A 22572-nucleotide genomic window follows, 5' to 3' on the forward strand; every position below is an offset into this window, starting at 1 on the left:
TTATTTTATTTGTTTACAGGTACTGCTGTCTCTGGTGAGACATCGCAGAAGTGGTTATAAATGGGAATACAAAGAAGAACAGGGTATTATGTCGTAATATGAAAAGGCAATGTACTGGCAAACTCTTCAGGAGGCAAACTATGCAAGGAACCGTCAAGGTTGTTCAAGATTTCAGTCGATCATTGCGTGCTGCTGTGTTTGCCTCGTTAGTGCCTGCACCTGACTGCAAACTCATAGGCTTGGTGAAAATTGGTTTCGTACCGCAAGAGCTATGTTATGGCTTGATAAAAAAAAGTTACAGCCGATTTAGCTTACTTGGCCTGATGCAAAATAAATGCGCTAGCACATCATGTTTCATTTCGCTTTTGATTCGAGGCTAGAGTTTCGAGGCCAGGCTTCAGACAAAGATCAGTGAAATAGGTGAATGGGATCCTTAATGGTAGCACACAATAAAATTTTGGGACCGCTTTTAACGCACCTCAAGAGAGCACTGCGACAGTGGTGTGTTCTGGATCCACTGTGCACGGATGGAAGTTGACGAAGATGACGACATGCAATTAATAGCACGAGAGAGTGGCAATTCAACATGAGGCATGATCGGTTACAGTGCAGTGCTCTCGTGCAGTGGCCAGCGAAGCTGATCTGTTCGCGCCGCCGCGGGTTCGAAACCCAGGCGCAGCATAGTCACGGCAATACGTATTTATTTTATTTCTTCAGGTATGGCTGGCTTTGGACAAAGAGACAGTGGGTTTTTTGCAGATTGGAAGCATTAATGCTAGCGCACTAAAAAAATTATTTGCCACATCTGCTGATGCTGTGGCCCGCCTTAGCATCAGGTTCTGCTTTCCGGTCAGCCACAAACAATACTCCATTGCTAACTCGCTTTGTGAGCATGTATGTTATAGATGAACTGGAGCTGGAGCCGGAAGTGCCTCATGTAGTAATGTATTATGATCGAGATTTATTAGAAAGAAATGTGCACTGCAGTTGTTCAGCTATTGTGACAAAGGTTATGTGGCCAGAAATGCTATTCTTGCTTTATATGTCAAATTTGTAAGAATGACCTCTGTTGTACCCTTACACAGTAGCATTCCCATTCATTGTTCTCAATGGTGCTGACCGAGAAATTAGAACCACATGAAGGTAGAAGAGTGCGCGTGCACAAGCAAATGGATCAGTTGGATGTGGACTTATGAGAATTTCTCCCAGCATTTTCATGGCACTTTTTTGTGCAGTAGCATAATATTGCCGGTCGCCTAAAGGATGTGCATATCGTGGCTCTGTAACACTGAATTACGCAGAGCAGAAAGGTCAAGAACAATGCGTGCATGTATACAGACTGAAACAGCAATCCGGTCTGTTGTGCCAGTCTGCATTTATAATGTTTTAATCTTGGCATGGTTGCCAGGTTAAGGAGCTTGGCTGTAGGATGAATGTCTAGAACCCATTGTTTCAGTCACACAGGGAGTGCTGCTGTGCTGGACACTACACTGTTGTGGCTCCACACCCCCCCCCCCCCCCCCCCCCCCCCCCCCCCCCCCCATTTGTGTGCAGGTTTCTCAGGTGGGCTACTATGTGGGTCGGCAGGTGGACCTGCGCTGGGAGCAGCTGAGCCTGGCGCAGCTCACCCTGGGCGGTGCCCCTGCCAGGGGGGGGCCTCCCATGGGCCGTCCGCCAGCCTTCACAGTCTACTACGACAGCCCCAAGGTGGCCCTCCACTTTCCCCTGGGTGAGCCGCGGCTGCCGTTGTTGGCATATCTGTAGTGGTCTGTGTTGTGCAGCCAGTTTTCATGAGCACTCTTGAAAAAGGAAAAATAAGAAATGCCTCGTTACCTTCCTGAAGTATTCTACGTGCTCATATTCTTCTTTTCAAATACAGTAAAAGCTTGTTAATTCGAACTTCACGGGACCGGGGAAAAAGTTCGAATTAAGAAGTTCGAATTATCTGACGTTCGAATTGTCGAATGGCCTCGAAAAAACTGACAAGAACTATTTGCATTAGGTATGTGTACTATATTTAGAGAGATCCATATGGATCGAACTTGCGCTGCAGATTTTGAGCGGCGCGGCGGAACGCCGAAAACGGGTGGCTGCCGCCAGACCGCTGCCGCCAGGATTTAGAAACGGCATGATTCCATATCCTTAGTAAAATGCTGAAAAGAGCAGCCGTGCATTTACAGTTAAGCTATTATTTATTCAATGACGACAAAGAGGACGAATTATTCTTTGTGACCCCTTTCTGAACCAAAATAGTTAACCTGTTCGAACCTCTCATGCTTCCTGACGTCAACAGATGCGTAGTGGCTAAGCCTAGCAGCTTTCAAAATCCAGAAGCATTCTGAAAACCTGGCGCGTTTCATCGCTAAAATTTTGTGCTGCGGGCATCTTCAGACAAAGCGAAAGCTTTGTGCGACTTATGTTTGCCGTGAACATGAGGCACAGTGTAGCGGCAACGACGAGTTCGTGGTGAAGCGAGAGGCCGCTTCGGCAGGCGCGACCATGTTGTAGAAGCGGGCGGAAGTCAGTCGCTGTCGCGCCCTGATTTTCCCGCGCTGGGAGCCCATGTTGGCTGCTTCCGGCCAGTGGCTGACCGCCGGGCTACAGTGTTCTAGAAGGTTCTAGAACACTGTAGCCGGGCGATGCTAAAAGCCGGCGTCATGATCGCGGCTGACCGCCTGCTTCCGTTGGCGACTGTTGGAAGGAAGGCCTCAGACGTTGCTGGCACATACCCACTACGGGGGAGTGGCCAAGACACAGGCGGTTAATTGCTGGATCCAGGAAAGTTTTGACGGGAAAAGGAGTGGTAATAGGATGTAGTCTGATAGATTGGAAGAGGGAAGGAAAGGGGTCCAGTTAACTTGGAGATCGAAGACGGGACAATTGCTTAATGTGCATAATAGTACACAATGCCTGTAATGTTGCAATGTCGTACTGATTGAGGGCGGGAAAAAGAAATTAGAATGGGAGTCGCTGCGTTTCTTGAAGAAAATTTTGCACAGCAGAGCGCACACTCCTGTCGCTTCGTCCAAGCAAAGAAGCGCCAATGGAAAGAACAACCGCGGAAGACACAGGCAAGCCCAGTTGATGAAATGGAATTTGCAAAAGACGCTTCCTCAAATGTGAAAAGCGGCGGCAGAACAGCAGGAAGTGATCCATTGTCTCAGGTTCGGCACAAAAAGGGCACAGTGGGGAAGCTGCCAGGCCAGATCTGTGAAGGTAGAAATTTAGAAGGGGAACCCGGCAACGCAAGCGCGTGAAAGAGACCTCTAGTCTGCGTGAGCGCCAGTCTTTGCTACTCCAAGGATGCAGAAGATGCTGATATTCGGGAGATGATGTAAGAGCCGAGGCAGCAAATTCCTGAAATATTGTGTGGCTGCAAAACCTCACCGCTGCTGTATATGCACATGATGGCAGGACAGCAACAATTGGGCTGCTGAGAGAGGCTCTTGCTAAGGAATCTGCAACCTCATTTAAGTGAAAACCCATATGACCTGGTACCCAAAGCAACCTTACCGAATTTAGATGGAGCGGAATCAGGAACTTAAAGAGGCGTAATGCCCGAGACTCAGTGGGTGAGGATAATGAAGAGCATATGGACCGAGACACTGTCATAAACACGACCTGGGAAACGGTAGATTCTAATTTTTGTAAGGCTAAGATTACAGCTAATAATTCTGCCTGAAAAATGGGAGTGAAGTCAGGAAGACGGAGAGAAAAGACCAATTCAGCGAAGGCGAAAAAATCCCCACACCCGCCTTTTCGCGATCCTGCGAGGCATCGGTAGCAATAAGAACATGAGAGGGAAAGGACCTTAGGTGGTCCTGCAATAGACCCTGAAGAAGCGGGAAGGGCTGCAGCTTTGCATTCGATGGGAAAATGTCATCGAATTCAATCTGGACAGATGATGAGTTGTTATACATTTAGCGGACATCTGTGAAATGAATATTTATGCGATCAAGCAGGGACTGCACGTAACATATCTGTGGGGTATGAAAACGAGACCAGGCAGCACTAAAAAAGGCGGAAGGTTGACTAAGAAATATTATACTGGAAGCGTGAAGAGGTGAGGCGCACAATTTTAAAAATGTTTGAACTGTTAAAAGGCGAAACCTAGCTGATAACGAAGGCATTCGCGCCTCAAGGTGCAGAACAGCATTGGCGACATATTTTGGAAGCCCCAGACAAAGGCGCAACGCCTCACGCTCCAAAAGCACAAGAGGGCGAAGTTTATAGGCAGATAGGCAGGAGCTCCTGAGAATAAAACACACCCGAACTCCAAAATTGGGCGGACGTACATTTTATAAATCATCGGAAGTGTATGCATTCTCATGCCTGACCTAGCACTACAAAGCCTGCGCAGGATGCCAATGGTCCGAACTCCTTTTGCAGAAACTTGCTCAATGTGTGGCCGCCAGGAGAGAGTAGAGTCGTATATTACACCGAGATACTTCACCGTCTGAACTTGAGGTATTATGTTATTTCTATAGACCAGGCAGATGTTTACAGGAACAGAAACTGGAAATACTAACAATGCGCATTTCTTCACATTAAGGGACAGATGAATTCTTCCTAGCCAGTTGTCAAGAGCATTGAGGTAATTTTGCAGGGTTCGATAAAGAGTGTGAATGTCACCTGCTGATGCAAAAAATGCAATATCGTCGGCGTACACATAAGATTTCACATTTTGAATGCATGGAATTGAGCTTAGAAAAATGTTAAACAGAACAGGCGAGAGAAATGATCCTTGCGGTACACCTCTTGTCTGTTAAAATCTCCTTGAGGAAACACCATTTTGGCAGCAAAGAGTTTTCTATTTTCCAAAAAAGCAAAAATCCAGGCTACAAAATAGCTTGGTAAACTTCAGTTCCTGTAATCTTAGTAATAGAGTCGAGTGCTCAACGCTGTTCTATGCTATACTGACATCCAAGGTGACAAGCGCAGCAAACGGTTTTCTATTGCGAGCTAATTTAATAAGACTCTCTAGGTCAGTATGGGCACACCAAATTGAACAACCCGGCCTGAAACCAATTTGACATGGATTCAATAGAGCATTTTCTGAAATGAATGACATGACACGGCTGAGAAGGACCCTTTCCACCAATTTCACTAGGTTCGATGTTAACGAAATAGGGCGTATATTGTCTAAAGTTAAGCCCTCCCCTTGCTTTTTAAGCAGTGGAACTATTTCCGCAAGATGCCACTCATGCGGTATCCATGGACCTTTAATAGAATAGTAATTTGTAGTGCCGTCCAAGTCATAGCCTTTCATGGACGTTGGCAGGGACCGCGCCGACAGTACTTATCCGTATTTCTGAACTAATAGGGCTCGAATTAATGAGTATTCAGTTGCGAGTTTTGGAGACTGCGTGGAAATGAGGCTATGCAGCCATCACCGCGGTCGCCAACCCGAACCCTCTGGCGCCGCCAGCCGCCGCGCTGGTGATGGCGCCATTTAGGCTGTACCCACTCTTCCACGATTTTATCTGGTTCCATCTTCTGTCCCTGTTTAGGATGTGCGCAGCCTCTAACTATGCGGAGGTGCTTTTTTTTTTTTTTTTGGCCACATGCTGTGTGCCAAGCCGCTCAGACGCGGCAGCGCGTAGTTCGAATTATCCGTAGCGGAACCGACTCGCTTTTGAACTAACGGGATTTTTTATATACAGGTCTCTATGGAGCTTGGCCGGACCAAGTAGTGTAGTTCGAATTATCCGAAAATTCGAATTATTGAGGTTCGAATTAACGAAATTTCACTGTACTACATTTAATCCCACAAATTCTCGCAAGACTCTTCCTCAGTATTTGGCGATATTAATGTGCAGCTGGTTGATTCTAGCGACATCCAACTATCGAAGCCAACACCGATAGCGTGTTATTTTGGTAGATCTGCGTTCTTGTGTTTTTTTGTCGTCTTTGTCTTTGGGGCCTTCTATGCAGTGGGCTCGCTTTTGCATCTGAGCTTTGTCTCATCATGTGCGCTCGTCAGTGACTTGCCAAACAGTGCAAATGTCGAAGGCTGAGTTTGTGGATGCGGCTGCCCTGCCGTGTGATCGACGAGTGCCGTCATCCAGCATGGTCCGATCGCACTGATGTGTCAGAGCATGCGTAACACCATCAACTGTTTCTCCGAGCAGCTTCTCTTTATAAATTCTCGAAAAACTTAGAAAATATTTGAGGTTTTTGAATATCGCTATTCACTTCAAAGCCCAAATCGAATTTATTTGCTTTGATATTCGAAATGTTCAAATATTCGCACAACTCTACATCTGGCACGTGACTGCCGCGAGCATGCTTCACCTGTGCATGCAGATTGTTTGAAATTGCATCCGGGCAGGCTGAGAAATGTAAACATATGGGAAGCAGACGGTTCTGACCGTGCTGTGACAACTCCCACCCCACCACCAACTTCCCTGCTCTCGATTCTGTTTCCATTCTGCGGCAGTGGTGTCTTAGCTGTGGAGGTGCTCCTGCTGTTGTGCATCAGCGTGATGACGTGCTTATCATCGTAGGTTGTGATTCTTGCACTGCTGTCGCAACACGGGACCTAAAAAAAAAAATTTAGTGTGTGCCGTTGCCTAATCAAATGCATTGGCACATTGAATCCAGAATGGTGCATTCCTTCGCAGAAAAGAGTCTGCTTGACTGCAGCAGTGCTGCCCGCTCGTGACTTACTTAGTCTTAAAAATGAAACTTTTGGCCTCTACAAAGTCTGAATTATCGCACAGGTCCAAATTATTGGAGTCCGAAAAATTGGTCAGCTTCTCTGTCATGTAGTAATATTTTTGTAGTTAGTTTTCTCGTAGACATAATTTTTAATGAATTTTCAGTTATGATGCTAAGAGAAAAGTGAATTTAGTTCTTGAAGTGTTCGCCGTCACAGTACTTATAACTGCACTTCTACACTACTCATAACTGTATATCTACACTTGCTGTCCCAACAGCTATTGAATGCTTTTAGGTATAGTATGCTGGTATTTTTAAGCACTTGATGATGACAGTTGATGCTTTATAATTCATACTTTAAGGGGGTAGAAAATTTGCTCGAAATGAACAGCGCTGAAATTAAGGGGAGCCTTTCTAATGCACTAGTTACTGGTAGGACCAAATTTTGAGTTTGAATAAGTGAACAGTTCGAATTAAGTGAGTCTAATATAGCGAGAGTGCATATCTAGCTTCACTCTAGCTTCATCAGACGTAGGTATTATACGTGCATCTCTTTAGGGTTTCACGATACATATCCGACTGACAAGCAGACCAGCAGAGTCCTTATGTGACATTAGCCCTCAGCCACGCCCCGCCTGCTATCCATTACCATCGCCTTTCTCGTCAGGGCTGCAGCAGCCATTGGCTTAGTGATTGGAGCTGTCAAATTCAAGGAAGACCCACGTGTTGCTCTCTCATGCATGTGCAGGCGAGCTGCTGGCGGGTGTCCGGCAGAGGCTGGAGGTGGTGCTCACCAGCGGCAGCATCCCTCTCAGCGCCGAGCACCAGCTGCACCTCAAGGCTTCCAAGGGGCTGCTCATGAGGGTGCGTGTGCAGTTCCTTCTCTCCTTCCCCGAGTCGCTGGTGTCGGGCTAGAACGAAACATGTGGCGTGCACTTACCCATGATTTTTTTCCTTCCCTCTCAGAGCTTTTTTTTTTTTTCAGCAGGGGTGCAAGCAATTAGGCAGTGTTATTATGATAAAATGTGTGTTTCATTCCATTATGCAAGCATGTGCATGAAGTTGAGGTATGGTATTGCCGTGAACCTTTGTAATGTTTATTATAAATTCAGGTTCCGTGTTCAAGGCCGCTGGCATGCACCTTACCTGTTCATCATTCCATGGGCAGCCAGATTTATCCAGAAAAGTTGCAACCATGCGGAGCAGTCTCTGCGACATTCAAGATTGTTTTTTACGGCAGAAAGTTCTTCGCCACCTTTAAATTGAGCACGGCTGAAAGCTGCGGCGATTATGTTCTTCGACAATTGTCGAGCACACTTTATGCTATTGGCACCACTGAGTTGTTGAATTCTTTGTTGGACAAAAGTCAGCCCAATGAAGAGTTCGTTTCACTGCCACTTCAATATGGCATTGCCACCACCACATGACATCTTTGTTATTGGGCCTGTAATTTGATAACAACCAGAAACAGCAAACGGTGCTAATCTGTGACATCTGCAGCATTTGTGAAGACTTTTGCAAGAAGTTCCCAGTGTTTTTAATTAGATGTGATTCTTTACGTCGAAAAATGTTGCTTTCTGATAAATAATTTCAAATATGTAGGCAGCAGTGGCATTGCTTTCAGTTGCAGATGTGCAAAAATGTGGACTGCACTTTGCATCTTTGTGAGCTCTCATTTTTCCCACCTGTCTTAAAGAAATGAAATTGGGCTTACAGTGGCAGCTTGCATTGCCCTCAGCATCAAAGCCTATGTCTGTGGGGCAACTGGAGTGCAGTGAAAAATTTAGTGTACACTACATTTTCACTTTAAAGAGGTTTGACGGACTGAACATTTAGTTCTTCGCTTGCATTGCAGGCTTTGACACTATCCCAGGATTATAGCTCTATAATAAATTTGAATGGCACAAAGGAATGAACACAGAAAGACAGAGAGATGGAGATCTGTCTTCCTGTGTTCGTTCCTTTGTGCCATTCAAATTTATTATGAACCAACTAGCCCAACAGCAAGTACTCCTATAGCTCTAGTTGTCAGCATGTCGAGCTGTTCTACATATCTTTTAGTGGTTCAGCCATTACTCTGCGCATCTTTCAGCAGAATGTGTGGTGTTGGGCGAGGTCGCTACAGATTTTCAGCTGCAGGATTTTGTAGACGCCTCTCTGTCAGTTGGGCACACTGATTCTTGTGACTCATTCACCATGTCAGTTCACCATTGTTATTTTGTAGCAACAGCATTTTCAACCAGCAGTGATGTTTTGTTTAACAAGCACCTAAACACTGTCGTGCATAGAAGTTTGAGAAGTGCCGTAATATTATGCTGTGCAATTTGCAGTGGCAGCACTGACCAGTATTTTTTTTGTCTTTTCTACCTTATAAAATCTTCATGTGTAGTGAGAGTAGTAGTGTTATTAATTTGTGATAATCTCTGTCCTCAGCATTGCTTTGACACCCTCTGCAGCTGATAGGTCAGCGGGAGCAAATCAGACTTCACATTTTATTTTTCTCCCAAGCGAATAAAACATGGTGGAGTGAGAGAAGTCTAATCTATGCATTCTCGTCCTGCGGCTCACAGCCCAGCGGCCAGCAGGCGAACTCCAACAACGAAGAGCCAAGCCGCGAATGCCCGCAGTCGCCACCCTTCTGCGACGAGTGCCGCTTGGCAGTGGGGGCACCCGGGCTGGCGCCGTCGTCGTCAGAGGGACGCACTTTCTCGCTGGTGCTGCAGGCACCACTGGGGCAGTCAGCTTCCGCTGCAACTCACCAGATAGGGCTGGCGGTGGAGGACCCTGAGGGTGCTGCTGTGTCGGGCTCATCACAGACAGTGGCACTCCACTTTCTGGCACCGTTTTCTTGCACCCACCGGCTACAAACGTGTGACCAACGGTGAGGACGCTTTTGGCGCACTGATCTGTTTATTCATGCCGTGAAACAGCATTTAGGACATTGAAAGTGCATTGACTGTGCAATAACCCCCAAAACATGAAAGGAAGGAGCTTGCTCAGAAGTTAATTCTGCACTGCCACCCAGTGATTTTATGCATGTAATTACTGTCATTAGAACATGCACTGTTGCGGCTTCTGGTAATTTTTTTTTTTTTTTGGTATGGTTTCGTTTCTAAATAGTATCATTAAATAATAGGTACCAAAAGTACGAATCGCACTTTGTACAGTAGAACCCTTTGCTCTTACATCGTTAAAACATGAAGTTGGGCTAGTTGGTATTTACTTGCTGGAATCATTTTCTTAGCGATTGATAAACACAGACACTACATATACGAAAACACACAAGGAGCATGTGCTCGGTGAAAGCTATGTATGTCATGTATATGTCCAGTGAAACTTAGATGAAGTCTAGCGGGTGTCCCTTGTGTGTTTGTCACAAATGTAAGCTGCTAAGAAAATACGCTCCCGTGTGCAACCCATACAATAGAAACTTGGCTGTTGCGTCACAACCCTGGTGGCTTTCCCTCATGCTACATCACGAATGTCACTCTGCGATAGTGGTTCATCCCTTGCTGGCATTCTGACAGCTGTTACGTTTCAACTTGTGAGCATCGAGATAGTGGTCTTGAGATTGAGATGACTACAGCTGGCAACTCGCCGTCTGACTAGATGAAGTCTTAAATACGGTGCCGCTCTGGGAGAGGGCCTGCGGGATTTTCCCACGCTTTGCTGGGTGGTGATGGTCTTCCCGGAGAAGGACGCCTGGGGACAGCAAAGGACGTCAGTTGGAACCAAGAATGCCCATTTGGGGGAACAAAGGGACGGGCCATCAAGCAATTAACCATTTTCATTGGGAGCTGGCCCCACCGTGGAGAGCTCGCTGTTGGTATGAGTTGACGCCCGTGGCGGCGCACAAACCACGTTTGTTTTCGGGGAGACTGGGCCGCCAGTGCCACTCTTGCTGCATTACAGGAATTAGAAGTGGACTTTCGATTTCTCCTCACCAATTCCCACGGGTTGACTCTGCAACCAGTGACTCTGCCTGCTGCAGTGCTGTGCTATTTTTGATTGGCTCCCATCTTGAAGGGATGTGCCTCGTGTTGGACTGGCCACTGCCTGAGGAAAGGGTGGGACCTTAGGGGTTTTAAGGATGGTGCCGATTGCAAAAGGATGCCCTGAGCCCTGAAAGAAAGGCCCAACCAGTCTCTGTTAAAACCTTGCTATTTGGAGATAACTTCGCAGAAGTTCTTTTTTCTCTCTTGTCTTGATGTGAATAAATTCCTGTTAAGTTTTCTCTACTCCTCGGCCCGTCTCTGCTTTGGCGACGACTGCCTGTTGCCCGAGTGCCTGCAGCCAGACATCTGACTCGGCCCCTTGCTATCCTTGGGTCCACTGCCAAAGCAGTCGCAATGCAACACAGCCAACTTTTGACGCGCGTAGAACGCCGATGGAGCCCAAGAGGAACTCTAGACTCCATGTTCGGCGGCTTCTGGTGTGTTGCACCTGCGCTGGTGCCGAGCACATTTACAGATGGCGTGAATCTTGTTTTGGCCGTTGGTGCAGTTCCATCACTGTTGAGGCGTGAGCGCGAATGACAAAGGCGCGAAAATGAAACTATGGCACAGCAAACGCCGCACGGGTAGCGCTGTATGAGATGCAGTTGGCACCAAGGTATGTTTTTGTCATCCTCCTTGTCCCTGTTGCCTGCAGCTTGAAAAGGCAATTTCTAGGCTCCAATAGACGAGGCCGCCACGAAAACCTTGCAGGAGCGCTCATGCGTGCTGCCCAAACTTGGCCCGCTCCGTGTGCCTGCCTTCTTCGCTGCTGTCTCCCTTTCATCAGCAGATTAGCTGCTCAGGCAGTTTGAGAACCGTCGCAGGGCATTTAGGCCACTATGTGAATGCAAACGATCGCAAAACCCACAAAGCTTTACTAATTCCAGAGAAGCATGTTCCTGTTACTAGAAGTAAAACAAAAACAAAAACGGCAGACACTGATGTATTTTTTAACGTGAAAGCTCTACTTCATTGCCAAAGCTGCAAAAGCCGATTCAATGCTGAAGCCTTGACCTTGAATAAATAAATGAAATAAATATTGTCGCGACTGGGTTCACAACCCGCGGCGGCGTGAACAGATCAGCTTCACTGGCCACTGCACAAGAGCACTGTGCTGTCGCCGCAGCCGATCACGCCTCGTGTTAAACTGCAACGCTCTCCTGCGCTGTGCATTGCACATCGTCGTCTTCATCATCTGCCATATGTGGCGCGAACAGATCAGAGCAGACTAACCTCGATCAGGGCTTAACCTGAGTCTAATATCGTCGCCAGATGTTCCGACGACCCAGCAATGAGCCAACCAGGCTAAATACATGCTTACACACATCTTCCCAGTTTAACAGCATTAAATCCGGAGCATTTTTTTTTTTTCACATATGGTTCCCGGCTACTACATTACCCGGCTGGTACGTTTTTGTTTTTATTCGCGGCACTGTGAAAAACGTACCAGTGGGGTTCTGCTGTATATGTTCGGTATATGTTTTAAAGCGCTAGCTGTATGAGGGTTGTCCAGCGGTTTAGCCCTTGTTGTCATCGAGACTAGTACAGACCACGACTGGATTGACATTTGAACCTCCTCCAAAGCTGATTCGATCCCCTGGTCTAGTGCCACGGCAGTGCATGGTGCAATACCCTTAATTCGCCTGCCACTGTACTGATTACGCAATCAGGTGATTTCTTGGGCTAAGGTGGAAGCGAAACTGTTCCTTGAACTGCTACCATTATAAAAAGTCAGTGCTGATGAGAAGCTTGCCAGGGCTTTTCTTAGCCACGACCAGGATAAAAAAGCACTCAAAAAGGCAGACATGGAAAGATATTGCACATCTGTCTTTGCATGTCTTTGCACTTGTGAGTGCTTTTTTTTCTCCCTATTGTGCCAAACCAACTACAGTAGAATCTCAAGTACACACATCATGTGGAGTCGTGAAAAAAGTTTGCATCATCCAAAATTTTATATCATCAAGAATGAAGAAAATGCATTCACGCATACCTGTTTACAGCTGACGTGATTAATTTGCAGCCACGCAGCCACTGCTTGCTACTCGCTACTCACGGTGTGTGCAGCGCGACTGGTGGTTGCGACGTTGCAATGTGTGGGCTGCGCGCCGTTACTCGGTGCTTCCTGTGTGTACAGCACGGCTGGCGATTGTGGCATCGGCGATGTACAGGCAACGTTTAGTGCTTGAGGGTGTGGTCGAAGCTCGTGCATTTGTATCATACGTACTGGCATGGAAGAGCATTGAGAACGTCCCAAATTCTACCCATTGTACACAGTGTACAATGTACACAGTGTGTACAAAATGCCGGTGGGGAAATTTTATGAATTCTTATCGTCCTGAAATTTGTGTCAGCCATGTTCATATCATCAGGATTCTACTGCAGCCGATAATTTACCTCATTTTTTAGGTACTGCTCACCTGTGCTCCAGGTACTTCTTCTCGGGTGGCATGTTTGTGTGCCACATCTCATGATGGCTGGTGTGTTACAGGAAGTATGTGCAGGTGACTCTACAGGGCCTGACGTCGCAGCCCTTCACGGTGGGGAATGCCACCCTGTTGGCACTGGACAACGAGCCTGTGTACCTCAAGCCGCTCCACTCCAGCTCACAGCTCCTGGTCAGTGTGACAAGGCCGCCCTGGCTATGTGTAACGCTTATGTTCTGCTGCATATAAGGCGACCCCCCAACTCGCAGTCCTCATTGGCGAATAAAAGATCTTGGCTCCAAATATTATATCGATGTCCTCTCCCCCGCCCCCCCTCCCCCCTGACTAGCCACCTAGCCACCGGAAAATGTAGTCCGTCAAAAGTGTGCTCTTTGTTATGTAGTTTTCTGCGGGATGGCATTCTCAGCTCAGCGCAACAGATGTGCAACAGTGCAGTCACAGTCACAAGTTGAAGGCAATTGTCAAAGGCGATATAACGCTGCGTCTTGCATGCCTTGCACACTTTAGCGTGGCCCGACTGAATAGCCTGGTAAGTGATAAATCGAACTGCCTATGGTTCTATAGTTTCGGATTTGGCCGTGACGCGTGCTTCGGAGCTTGCCGGAAGTTTGCAATTGTGCTCCATACCACTATTGCGAGTAATTGATCTGTCAGCACTAGTTAGCTGGGTAAACAGTATGCAAGAATTTTTGTTCGCAGGACTGAATTACCTCTGAATTGTTTTTTTTACACCTTGAACTCCATGCATCCTGTCAAGAACGGACACTGGTGCTAGGCGTGTGCTACCCACGGCTTGGCTGGAGCTACCTGAGACCCCGCAAATTGGCCGACTTTATGTATAGATCGCCCCCGTTTTCGGATGTTCATTTTTGTAAAAAAAGTCGACTTATGAACATTAATATGCGGTATATTGCCATGCATAAATAGACTTGAACTAAAACTCTATTAATCTAACTCGCACTCCTCGCTGGCCAAAAAAAAGGTGACTCTAAATATAAGTCGACTTATACCCCGCCCCACCGCCGCACTCTTTACTACGTAGTTCCCCACGAAATAGCACAACGGTGTGTGCATAGCCCAAAACAAAAAATGCGCAGTGATTGCAGAGCCAGCAGTCAGAGGCAAATAGAGACAAAATATGATAAAACAGCATGCTCGCGTGCTGTCTGGCTGCCCAGTTGACTAGTGGCAAACCGAACAACCAATGGTTTGGTTTTGTGACCCCACCCATCCCTTTAAATCCACTCCAGGTAGTGTCTACTCCCTTGATGATCGAGGCAAAGAAGAGCGTCACCCTGTCTGTGTTGTGTCCATGCAGAGGGTGAGCCCTGAGCAGACTGCCTGCTTCCTTTGGGAGTTGCTCAACGCCCAGGGCCAGCCGCTGCGCCTGTCTTTCTCGGTGCTTTACGTGCACGGCAGAGGGGAGGATCGCGTCGAGGGCAGCTACGGCCACACCTTCCGCATCGACGACTACCAGGTGCACGATATGCTTGTTCACTGCAGCTGGGCATAGAATTTCCCTTACTGTTTCCTACGGGGACAAAAGTGGCAATGTGGCGCCTCATTTGGCCGCAGGTATTGCAGGAAGTGGACACCTCATGTTTGGCTTGGCTAATGTTGGTCCAAAAACATGGATTCAGCTGTAACAATACAGCTTTTCTAGACATAAATTAGGAAGAAATGCTTTTTCCTGAAGAGGTGCACACCTGACATTAACTTGCATTAAATTTGTTTAAAAAAGTGAAAAGTGGTCTTCTAAAAGATCTTACCCTGCACGGAGTGGAGAGCAGTACGGTGCAGCTATGATTCTGAATCCACTTTTTTGGCACTGTGGGATTTCTTACTATGGCTTGGTCCTTAAAGGCTGATTCACACGATGGGCCGTTCGCCCCCGGCCCGCGCATCACGTGTTCGTGTGTCACCAAATTGAGAGGCGTGCTGTCAGCCCGCGGACTGGTCAACCAAGGAAGTTCAAGTGCCTCTCCCCGCGCGGGAATTGGCGGCGGCCCGCGAATACGTGTGCGCTAGCTCTGGCAATCACCACTCTTGGCAATATTTCGGCTGCCGCATTGCGCTGTTTTGACAAGCTGCGCTGCGTTCACTACCATGACAAAGTGATTGACTGGACTAGCAAGACGGCCCAGGCCATTGAGGAATTGGACAAAGGGCCGCAACTGCACCATTCAGTCGCAGTCATGGGTCGGGAGGAAAAACCAGTTGAGCAGCGTTGCTAAACGCTTTAAAATAATCTGGCAACAGTGGTACACCCAGCGCGTCGTCTGCTCTTTTGGTCCATCGCATCCGCTTGACGTCATCGGCTCGCAGGTCAGTTTTTAGTGGTGCATGAACACGTGATGCGCAGGCCGCAGGCGAACGGGCCATCGTGTGAATTGGCCTTAAACAGCAGTAAAAACACCACGGTAAAAACACGGTCTACAATTCTCCTCAAGTTGAGGCTTTTAAGCTGCCTTCCTCCTTTCTGTCTTGCCGTCAACATGCCAGCCTCATCTGCTCAAATTGTCTGGCACCGGAGCAGTGGTCTCGAATCAACCTCGGACGTGCCTTGTATGGTCGTGTGGTGTCTATGTGGAGTCTTGCCTTTGTTCTTTCCATATAAGGGGATACGCGTCTCAGTGTTCAAGGCCACCTCTGAATGACTGTACGATTTCTCGCCAGGCTCCAGTCCAGTGACGAGGGGGAGAAGACAGCCGTACGACCGCTAGATTTTAATCGGCCAACTTGACGAGTCAAGTTGGCCTATTAAAATCTAGCGGTTACCCCTCTCATGTGATTTCCAGGGAATGTGATAAACTTCTAAGATGGTTAAAGAGAAGGGATAAACCAAAACAAGAAAGAAAGAAGTTTGTGGTGGTGCCTTACACACATGGTGTAGGGCATGGTTTAAAGAATGTGGCAGCTAGATACGATGTTGACGTGGTTTTTTTTCAGCTCCAAGGAAACTTAGAGGTGTGTGCAGGCAGGTGGAAGCGAAGGCAAAAGCAACAACCGCTAAGAAAAAGAATGGAGGCTGTCAGACCAACCATAAAAGCCCTTTTGTGCCCTGTAATGTCGGTGTTGTGTACAGGATACGGTGCACTTGCGGGATGACTTATACTGGCCAGACTGGGCGTTGTGTTAAAGCTCGTCTAAGTGAGCACCAGAGGTCCCGAGATAATGGTTCATCTTGTAACCTTGCCTTTCACTGGAGAGAAGGTACATGCACTCCTCTGTTTTCTAACACTGTCATCTTAGGTAAACATAATGACAGCCCAACGCTTGAAATATTAGAGGCTTTTCACATCCGCTTGGAAACAGATACATAGTTGTATTAGTGACCCTTCTGTCACACTAACTGATAAAGAGATGATGTACTTATCCGGCCAAGATGTGTAGCTTTGCACTCTTGCCGATTGTCACCGTTGTGGGCATGATGATTAGCCTTTGTGTTTTCTTTTGTTTTCCCTCTCGTTTGTGTTTGTTGTTCCTAGTATTTAAGAGACCTTTGCCGTGAATAGAAAACTAGTTGCGAGTCAGTGCTTGTGGTGTCCTTTCTTCGTTGTGTCCCGTTGTTTTATTGCGCTGTTCAAATATGGAGGGACAATAAGAGCAGGATGGAAAGTATTTGTGAGTGTTTCTTTTATAAACCAAAACTGTGTTTAGTAAGTATCCAATTAATTACGTCCTTTCTTCGTTGTGTCCTGTTGTTTTATTGTGCTGCTCAAATATGAAGGGACAATAAGAGCAGAATGGAAAGTATTTGTGTTTCTTTTATAAACCAACATTGTGTTTAGTAAGTATCCAATTAATTATGTCCTTTCTTCGTTGTGTCCTGTTGTTTTATTGCGCTGTTCAAATATGAAGGGACAATAAGAGCAGTATGGAAAGTATTTGTGTTTCTTTTATAAACCAACATTGTGTTTAGTAAGTATCCAATTAATTACCAGAGAGCATCCTCAGAGCCATGCCTTCACCAAAAACTGATATAGTGAAGACCCTGATATAGTAAAGATTTTTGCTCGTCCGAGTCACTTTACTACAGAGGGGTTCTGCTGTAGTAGATGCAGGGCGAGTTATTGCTGACATGATTAATGTTAGCCTGATCCCGCCTGCATCTCAGTACCACCACCACCCTCAGATTGTTCTACTCATTGATGCCGTTTTTGTGCGACATGAAGGCTCGCACAGTGTTGTCACCCTGAGTGAAGCTTGTGGACAGTTGGGAGGATAACTGTTATTCTTGCTCCCTCCAGACGCTGTACACAGTACGCGTGCGGGTGGAACCGCAGTCTGGAGCAGAGTTCTGCCGTGCGGACTGTGCCTGCAGCCTGCATGTGCACATCAACCAGCTGCAGGCGATGGCACCGTCCGCACTCATGTACGAGCTTGTGCCAGATTCCGCCACCTGGGCCGTGCTGGGACGCACCGCGGGTGGGTGCCTCTCGTGCTTGGTTTGGTCCTCACTGCGCTAAGAGCTCACTAACCTTCTTACGGTGCTGTGTGGCACCGTGGCTAAGTTAAGGGCCTACCTCCTACTTCATTTGCAGCCTTGTAGGCTTGGCTACAGTCACCTACAACTTGGGTCAGCAATGAAGCTTTGCCCACATCCCTGGGCAACATTTTCTGTTCCTCCACAACAGCGAAATAGTCTGTTGTTGAAGATTTTCTTGTTACCTAAGCAAAAAGCTAACCACAGACAAAATTACAGTAGATTCCTGTTAAGGCGAACTCAGTTAAGACGAATTCTCGGATAAGATGAACTATGCAACACCATTAGGCTGGTTTTTCATAGGACTCGGTGTGAAAAAAAAAATCGGCTTAAGATAAGCTGTCTCGCGTGTGCTTTGATTAAGACGAACTTTCGCAGAGGTTACGGACCACGGTGACTTGTGCCACGGTACTGTCAAGGAAAGATAAAGAAGTATAAAATGCTGCTATGCAAGAAAGCACACCTTCTACAAGATGGCTTCCACGCACCTTCGAGAAAGATTGCGGGGAAGCTGTCTTGCGGGAGTGTGCTTTTTTAGGGGGGAAGCTTACTTGCCAGTGCGGAGAAGGCAGGGTACCATCGCGCCTGCACTGGTGCAGAGGTCTGATATGGTCAGATCTCGGCATCGCGCACGCACGTCACGTGCCTCCCGTTGCCTCTGCCAGACTAAAAGGTGCGTATATGCACAGTGCATCCGCTCGTTGACTTGGAGCTTAAAAATCCTGGGGCTGCATTTTCAACTAACATGCCATCGCAATCGCGACGCGTGGCTGATGGATTTGGTAACAGCTATGATGCAGAAGGTTCGAGGTAAGGGAGAGAAGATTGAGAGAAGCACTCTGTGCAGGATGGAAAACAAAAATCAGAAAAGCACACAAACAGCAGCCGTTGTGGTACACAGTGAGAAAAAAATTATGAAAAAGAAATCTAGACCAGTGTCATTTTCAAGTAGGATAATGTGAATTTGGTCGTGCTCTCAGTCTTCAATGCATTTTATGCATAGTGCAATAAATGCTGTATTTTCAAGTAGCCTCTCTCTGAGAGACTGCTTTACTCTCTATTTTCATGTGACATATATATGGACACACTTAGCTTTCCTGCCCACATACCTTTTTTTGGATGGGGGGCAGTCCATTTTAAGGTGAACTTCTGATAAGACAGAAACATTTTCATGGTCTTTTCAAGTTTGTCTTAATGGGAGTCTACGGCATAAGTGAGAGAATTGGGATACATGCTACTTGAGTCGGCTATTAAAATGTTGATTTTGTTTACTGCTGTGATTCATTAATAGAGAAAGACAGCACCCCATGTGCTATGGGATTATTTTTGCCAATCGCAGTCTATTTTTTTTTGCTTAGGTTGTGTCCCTCTATGAGACATAATAGCCCATACTTGCATACATGCACTGAACATACATGCACTGAATTCCTGTGCACAGAGTGTTGCATCATTTATTCTGTTGTTAAAGGATTTATGCACATCTGTTGATTATAAACACTCCACGAAGAGACACTACACTTACCCCATACCTGTAAGCCTGGTTGAGGGGTGGAGTGATGGGCAGGGCCCCCTAGCTCAATGCCGGACTGTTGTGAGCGGCCTGTATGCTAAAGTCAATACATTCTTAGTGATACTTTTGGTATGCTGACTTATCTACTTATACTAAGCTACTCAGTAATTCAGAGTTCTTTTTCGCTAATCATCGTCGGAGGAATAATCTTTCACTTGAAATTGCACCCATTCTAAGCCCCAATGAATGCATTTGCAAAATGAAGTCCTTACCAGAAATGTGGTACACCTAAAAGCTCTCTTTCTTTTGTTTATTCACTCAGTTATACAATTTGAATCGTTTCAAGTGAATAATCTGTGATATGGAATGCTATAAGTGGTGTAATCTTTATTGCTTCAACTTTCTTTTTACCTTCGGGGTTCAGTTCTTGTCCTGTGTTTACTTATCCCCCAGCTCCGCCTGTAAGGGCCTTTTGTGGGTGGGTAGGTGAGAGAGTGTACGAAAGGTGAGAATTGAAAACAGTGCCAGGCTACAGGACATCATGCATGCATTACTGTATGCCTCACCGGGAGAACATGCCTAACGTAGACTGACACCTTCGTCCTGTGTGCTGCGCAGGGGTGCTGCAGCTGAGCCTTGAGCAGCGTGAGCACACGGTGACCCTGGAGGTGAAGCCGCTGCAGGTGGGCTTCCTGCCCATGCCCACTGTGAGGCTGTCACGCTACATCCCGTCGGCCTCCTCTGCCACAGGGACCCCTTCCAAGAGCCTCGGTGAGCCATTGGTTGAAGTTCCTGGGGGGCACAGATCAATATGCATGCATCGCATGCGGCAGAACCTCTCCGCTGGTTATGCTGGTGCTGGCAGATTGCCAGATGACATCGCATGAACAGTATAGAGTGGACTCTCATTATTTCGAACTTGCCCAATTTGAATTGCTAGTTTATTTGAAGGACGCAGTTGTCATGAAGTGTATTAATAATCCACCAGAATGCTGCCCTAATGCCCTTCAGTTATCCCTGCCCACGTTAGTTGTGGCCACCCTTATACCAGTGGACTTCATAATCCTTTCTTAGACCTACTTCATGGATAAAGAAAATGCAGACCTACAAAGTTCTCCCTTAAAAACAATTTCTCACTGAACAAGTGAGGTGGGGGCTGGTCCCCTCTCCTCCCCCATTAAATCCACCCGCAAAGTTTCAGCTCCTCGCTTGTACAATCATAGCCATAACAATACGGAGCATGCTTTCATAATCAAACTGCTCTCATGCCTTGCCTGGTGAAAATGAAGTGGCACCTAATCTACATGGTGGAAAATTTCATTGGTGCACTTATGCATAAACAGAAGAAACATTCGCAACTTTTCCACTGAATGCACGAGAAGGGTTAGAGGACTGGGGCATGCTTTATGTTGTCCTGTCTTCAACTGTATAGGTATCTTCACTGTGAAAGAGAACATATCATCCGCATTCAACCAATGATTGCTCTGCAAGTATGCTTGCAAAGCACACCATTTCTTTTGTTCTGAACAGTATTCCCCTGGGTGAACAATGCCTGGTTGACACTTTCGTCTTCAATTCAAAAGAAGGAATAGAATTTGTTCTTGTGTGTGGAGCTGCCTGTACATGCGGTCAAGGTCAGACCGTAATGCATGCGGCGTGCCTTCTTCATATTTTGGCACAGGCTCTGAAGGCAGTAGCGGACAGGGCACAGCTAAACTCGAGCCGTTCCTGCCCGGCCAAGTCTACAACTGGAGTCGAGCCACTCAGGTGCACGTGCTTGCGCCCTCAGTCAGCAGCAGTGAGCCGCCTGGCTGACGGCATCCACCGTCACACTGCACGCTAGGGGCCGCCTCCTCATAGTGGGTGCCCACTGCCTCCACCCTTTGCATGGACTGCGCCTGTATTATTCGCTGCCAGCCCGCCTCCCCACTAGGCTGCTGTACAGAGAGAGAGAGAGAGACGGGGAGAGGGTGGTCAGGCTGCCTCCCTGCCGCCAGGAGTGTAACAAAGACGTTTGCTCCACTCGTCGTACTTGATTCCCTGTTGGGGTCGACAACCTTTTTTTTTCCCTCGTTTGGTTTCTGTGGGCCAACCTGTTAACTCAAGCAGTCTTTTCCCTGCGCTGCCTTGCCCGGTCTTGCGAACAATTGGCTTGTGTCCGCGAGAAGGCGGTGATCAAGAAGGAGAAAAAGAAACTTGTTGCTGTGTTGTGGCGAACTTTGCCGCCGGCGTTCATAGGTTCCTTGCTGATTTCCTTTGGCAACTGTGTTAGAGGCCTATCTTGGACAGGAGGCCAGTGTGCTTAGATGAAAAAAACAGACTGTTCCCCTTTTTGCTAGTAATGTAATGACGACATTCCTGATGCCCTCTCTATTTCTTGGTGTTCCTTTCTCCTCTCCTTATCCCTACCCTATTCCCTGCTAGACTGTTGTACAAAGTAAGAGTCACGGATTCCCTGCTCTGGGGAAGACGTTATCCGCCGTGTCCCTCCATGTCGGCAGGATTGTTAAAATGTCCCCAGCTGTCCTTACCGAGGCCTCCTCCTGTCTCCGTCCGAAGAGGCACTTCTACGAGGGTTGTACATGTTCCCGAGCAAAGTGACATGGTATTAGCGCTTTGGATTTGTTTGCACACGCTGGGGGTCGTTGCGTGACGCTGTTCAGATGCGTGTGTATGGCTCTAGGAAACAAAAAAAAAGGAATAAATAGGCCACATTGCAATTTCACATGCCTGCCTCTCGACTTTACTTACTCTTTCAGTGTCGAGCTCACATAAGCCTTCTTGTCTGCACTTAGTGATGATGTGCACAGCTGTTTTCTTTTTTTACCGGCTATAAAAACTCTGTGTGACTGTCTCAGCAGGTGAGAAATGGAGAGTAGCTCCTATCATATGAAAGGCCATCGCTTAAAAGAGGCTGGAAATACAAGCTGTTTATTTCCGTGCAACACTTCGAGTTGTGAAACTCACTAATGGGGGGATGACGTGAAAAAGTAAAAAAAAAGGCTGGCATCGACAGAACACGTAGTAGCACGCGCTTTGAGCACCTTGTGTTGGTAATAATGGAAGTACTGGTGCAGACCAACTTATACAATTCACTAGCAACACCCTCATCAGAAGTTTTACCTACCACTTAGCAACACAGCCACAATTTGAATTTTTTCACAGAATGCCACTTTCAGAGCTGGTAGCTGGTGTGTGGTACTAATCTGTCTTGTGCTTTACTTCATGGAAATACCTCCTACATGTTGCGCCATCTTATCGTGCATGTGTACTTACTTGAAGCATATCAAATGCTTATTGCTGTCCATCTTGAAGCAGCTTCCAGAATTTCCCTCTGAAAGCTAGTTAAAGTGCTGATTGAATTCCTTAAGGAAGCAAACGTTTTCTGACTGTGTCAGGATCTGTTTATCATAAAGTAAGTGCAGTTGCATTCTATATGGTAATAAGACTAGTGCACAATTTGAGAAATAGAAATGC

The 22572-nt window shown here is 46.9% G+C and overlaps 1 protein-coding gene across 1 annotated transcript in view; it reads left to right on the forward strand.

The window, feature by feature from the left end:
• Window positions 1-21820, forward strand: part of SIDL (SIDL trafficking protein particle complex subunit 10) — an 80441-nt gene extending 58621 nt beyond the window's left edge. Inside the window, exons 16-23 of the mRNA XM_077632699.1 lie at window positions 1555-1729; window positions 7409-7524; window positions 9231-9541; window positions 13144-13270; window positions 14418-14576; window positions 17350-17527; window positions 19714-19866; window positions 20777-21820. Of these exons, the coding sequence (XP_077488825.1) occupies window positions 1555-1729; window positions 7409-7524; window positions 9231-9541; window positions 13144-13270; window positions 14418-14576; window positions 17350-17527; window positions 19714-19866; window positions 20777-20910 (1353 nt within the window). The 3' untranslated portion in view covers window positions 20911-21820. The remainder of the gene's footprint in view (window positions 1-1554; window positions 1730-7408; window positions 7525-9230; window positions 9542-13143; window positions 13271-14417; window positions 14577-17349; window positions 17528-19713; window positions 19867-20776) is intronic.
• Window positions 21821-22572: the final 752 nt, after the last annotated feature.

Source organism: Amblyomma americanum, chromosome 7, assembly GCF_052857255.1.
Source record: "Amblyomma americanum isolate KBUSLIRL-KWMA chromosome 7, ASM5285725v1, whole genome shotgun sequence".
NCBI lineage: Eukaryota > Metazoa > Arthropoda > Arachnida > Ixodida > Ixodidae > Amblyomma > Amblyomma americanum.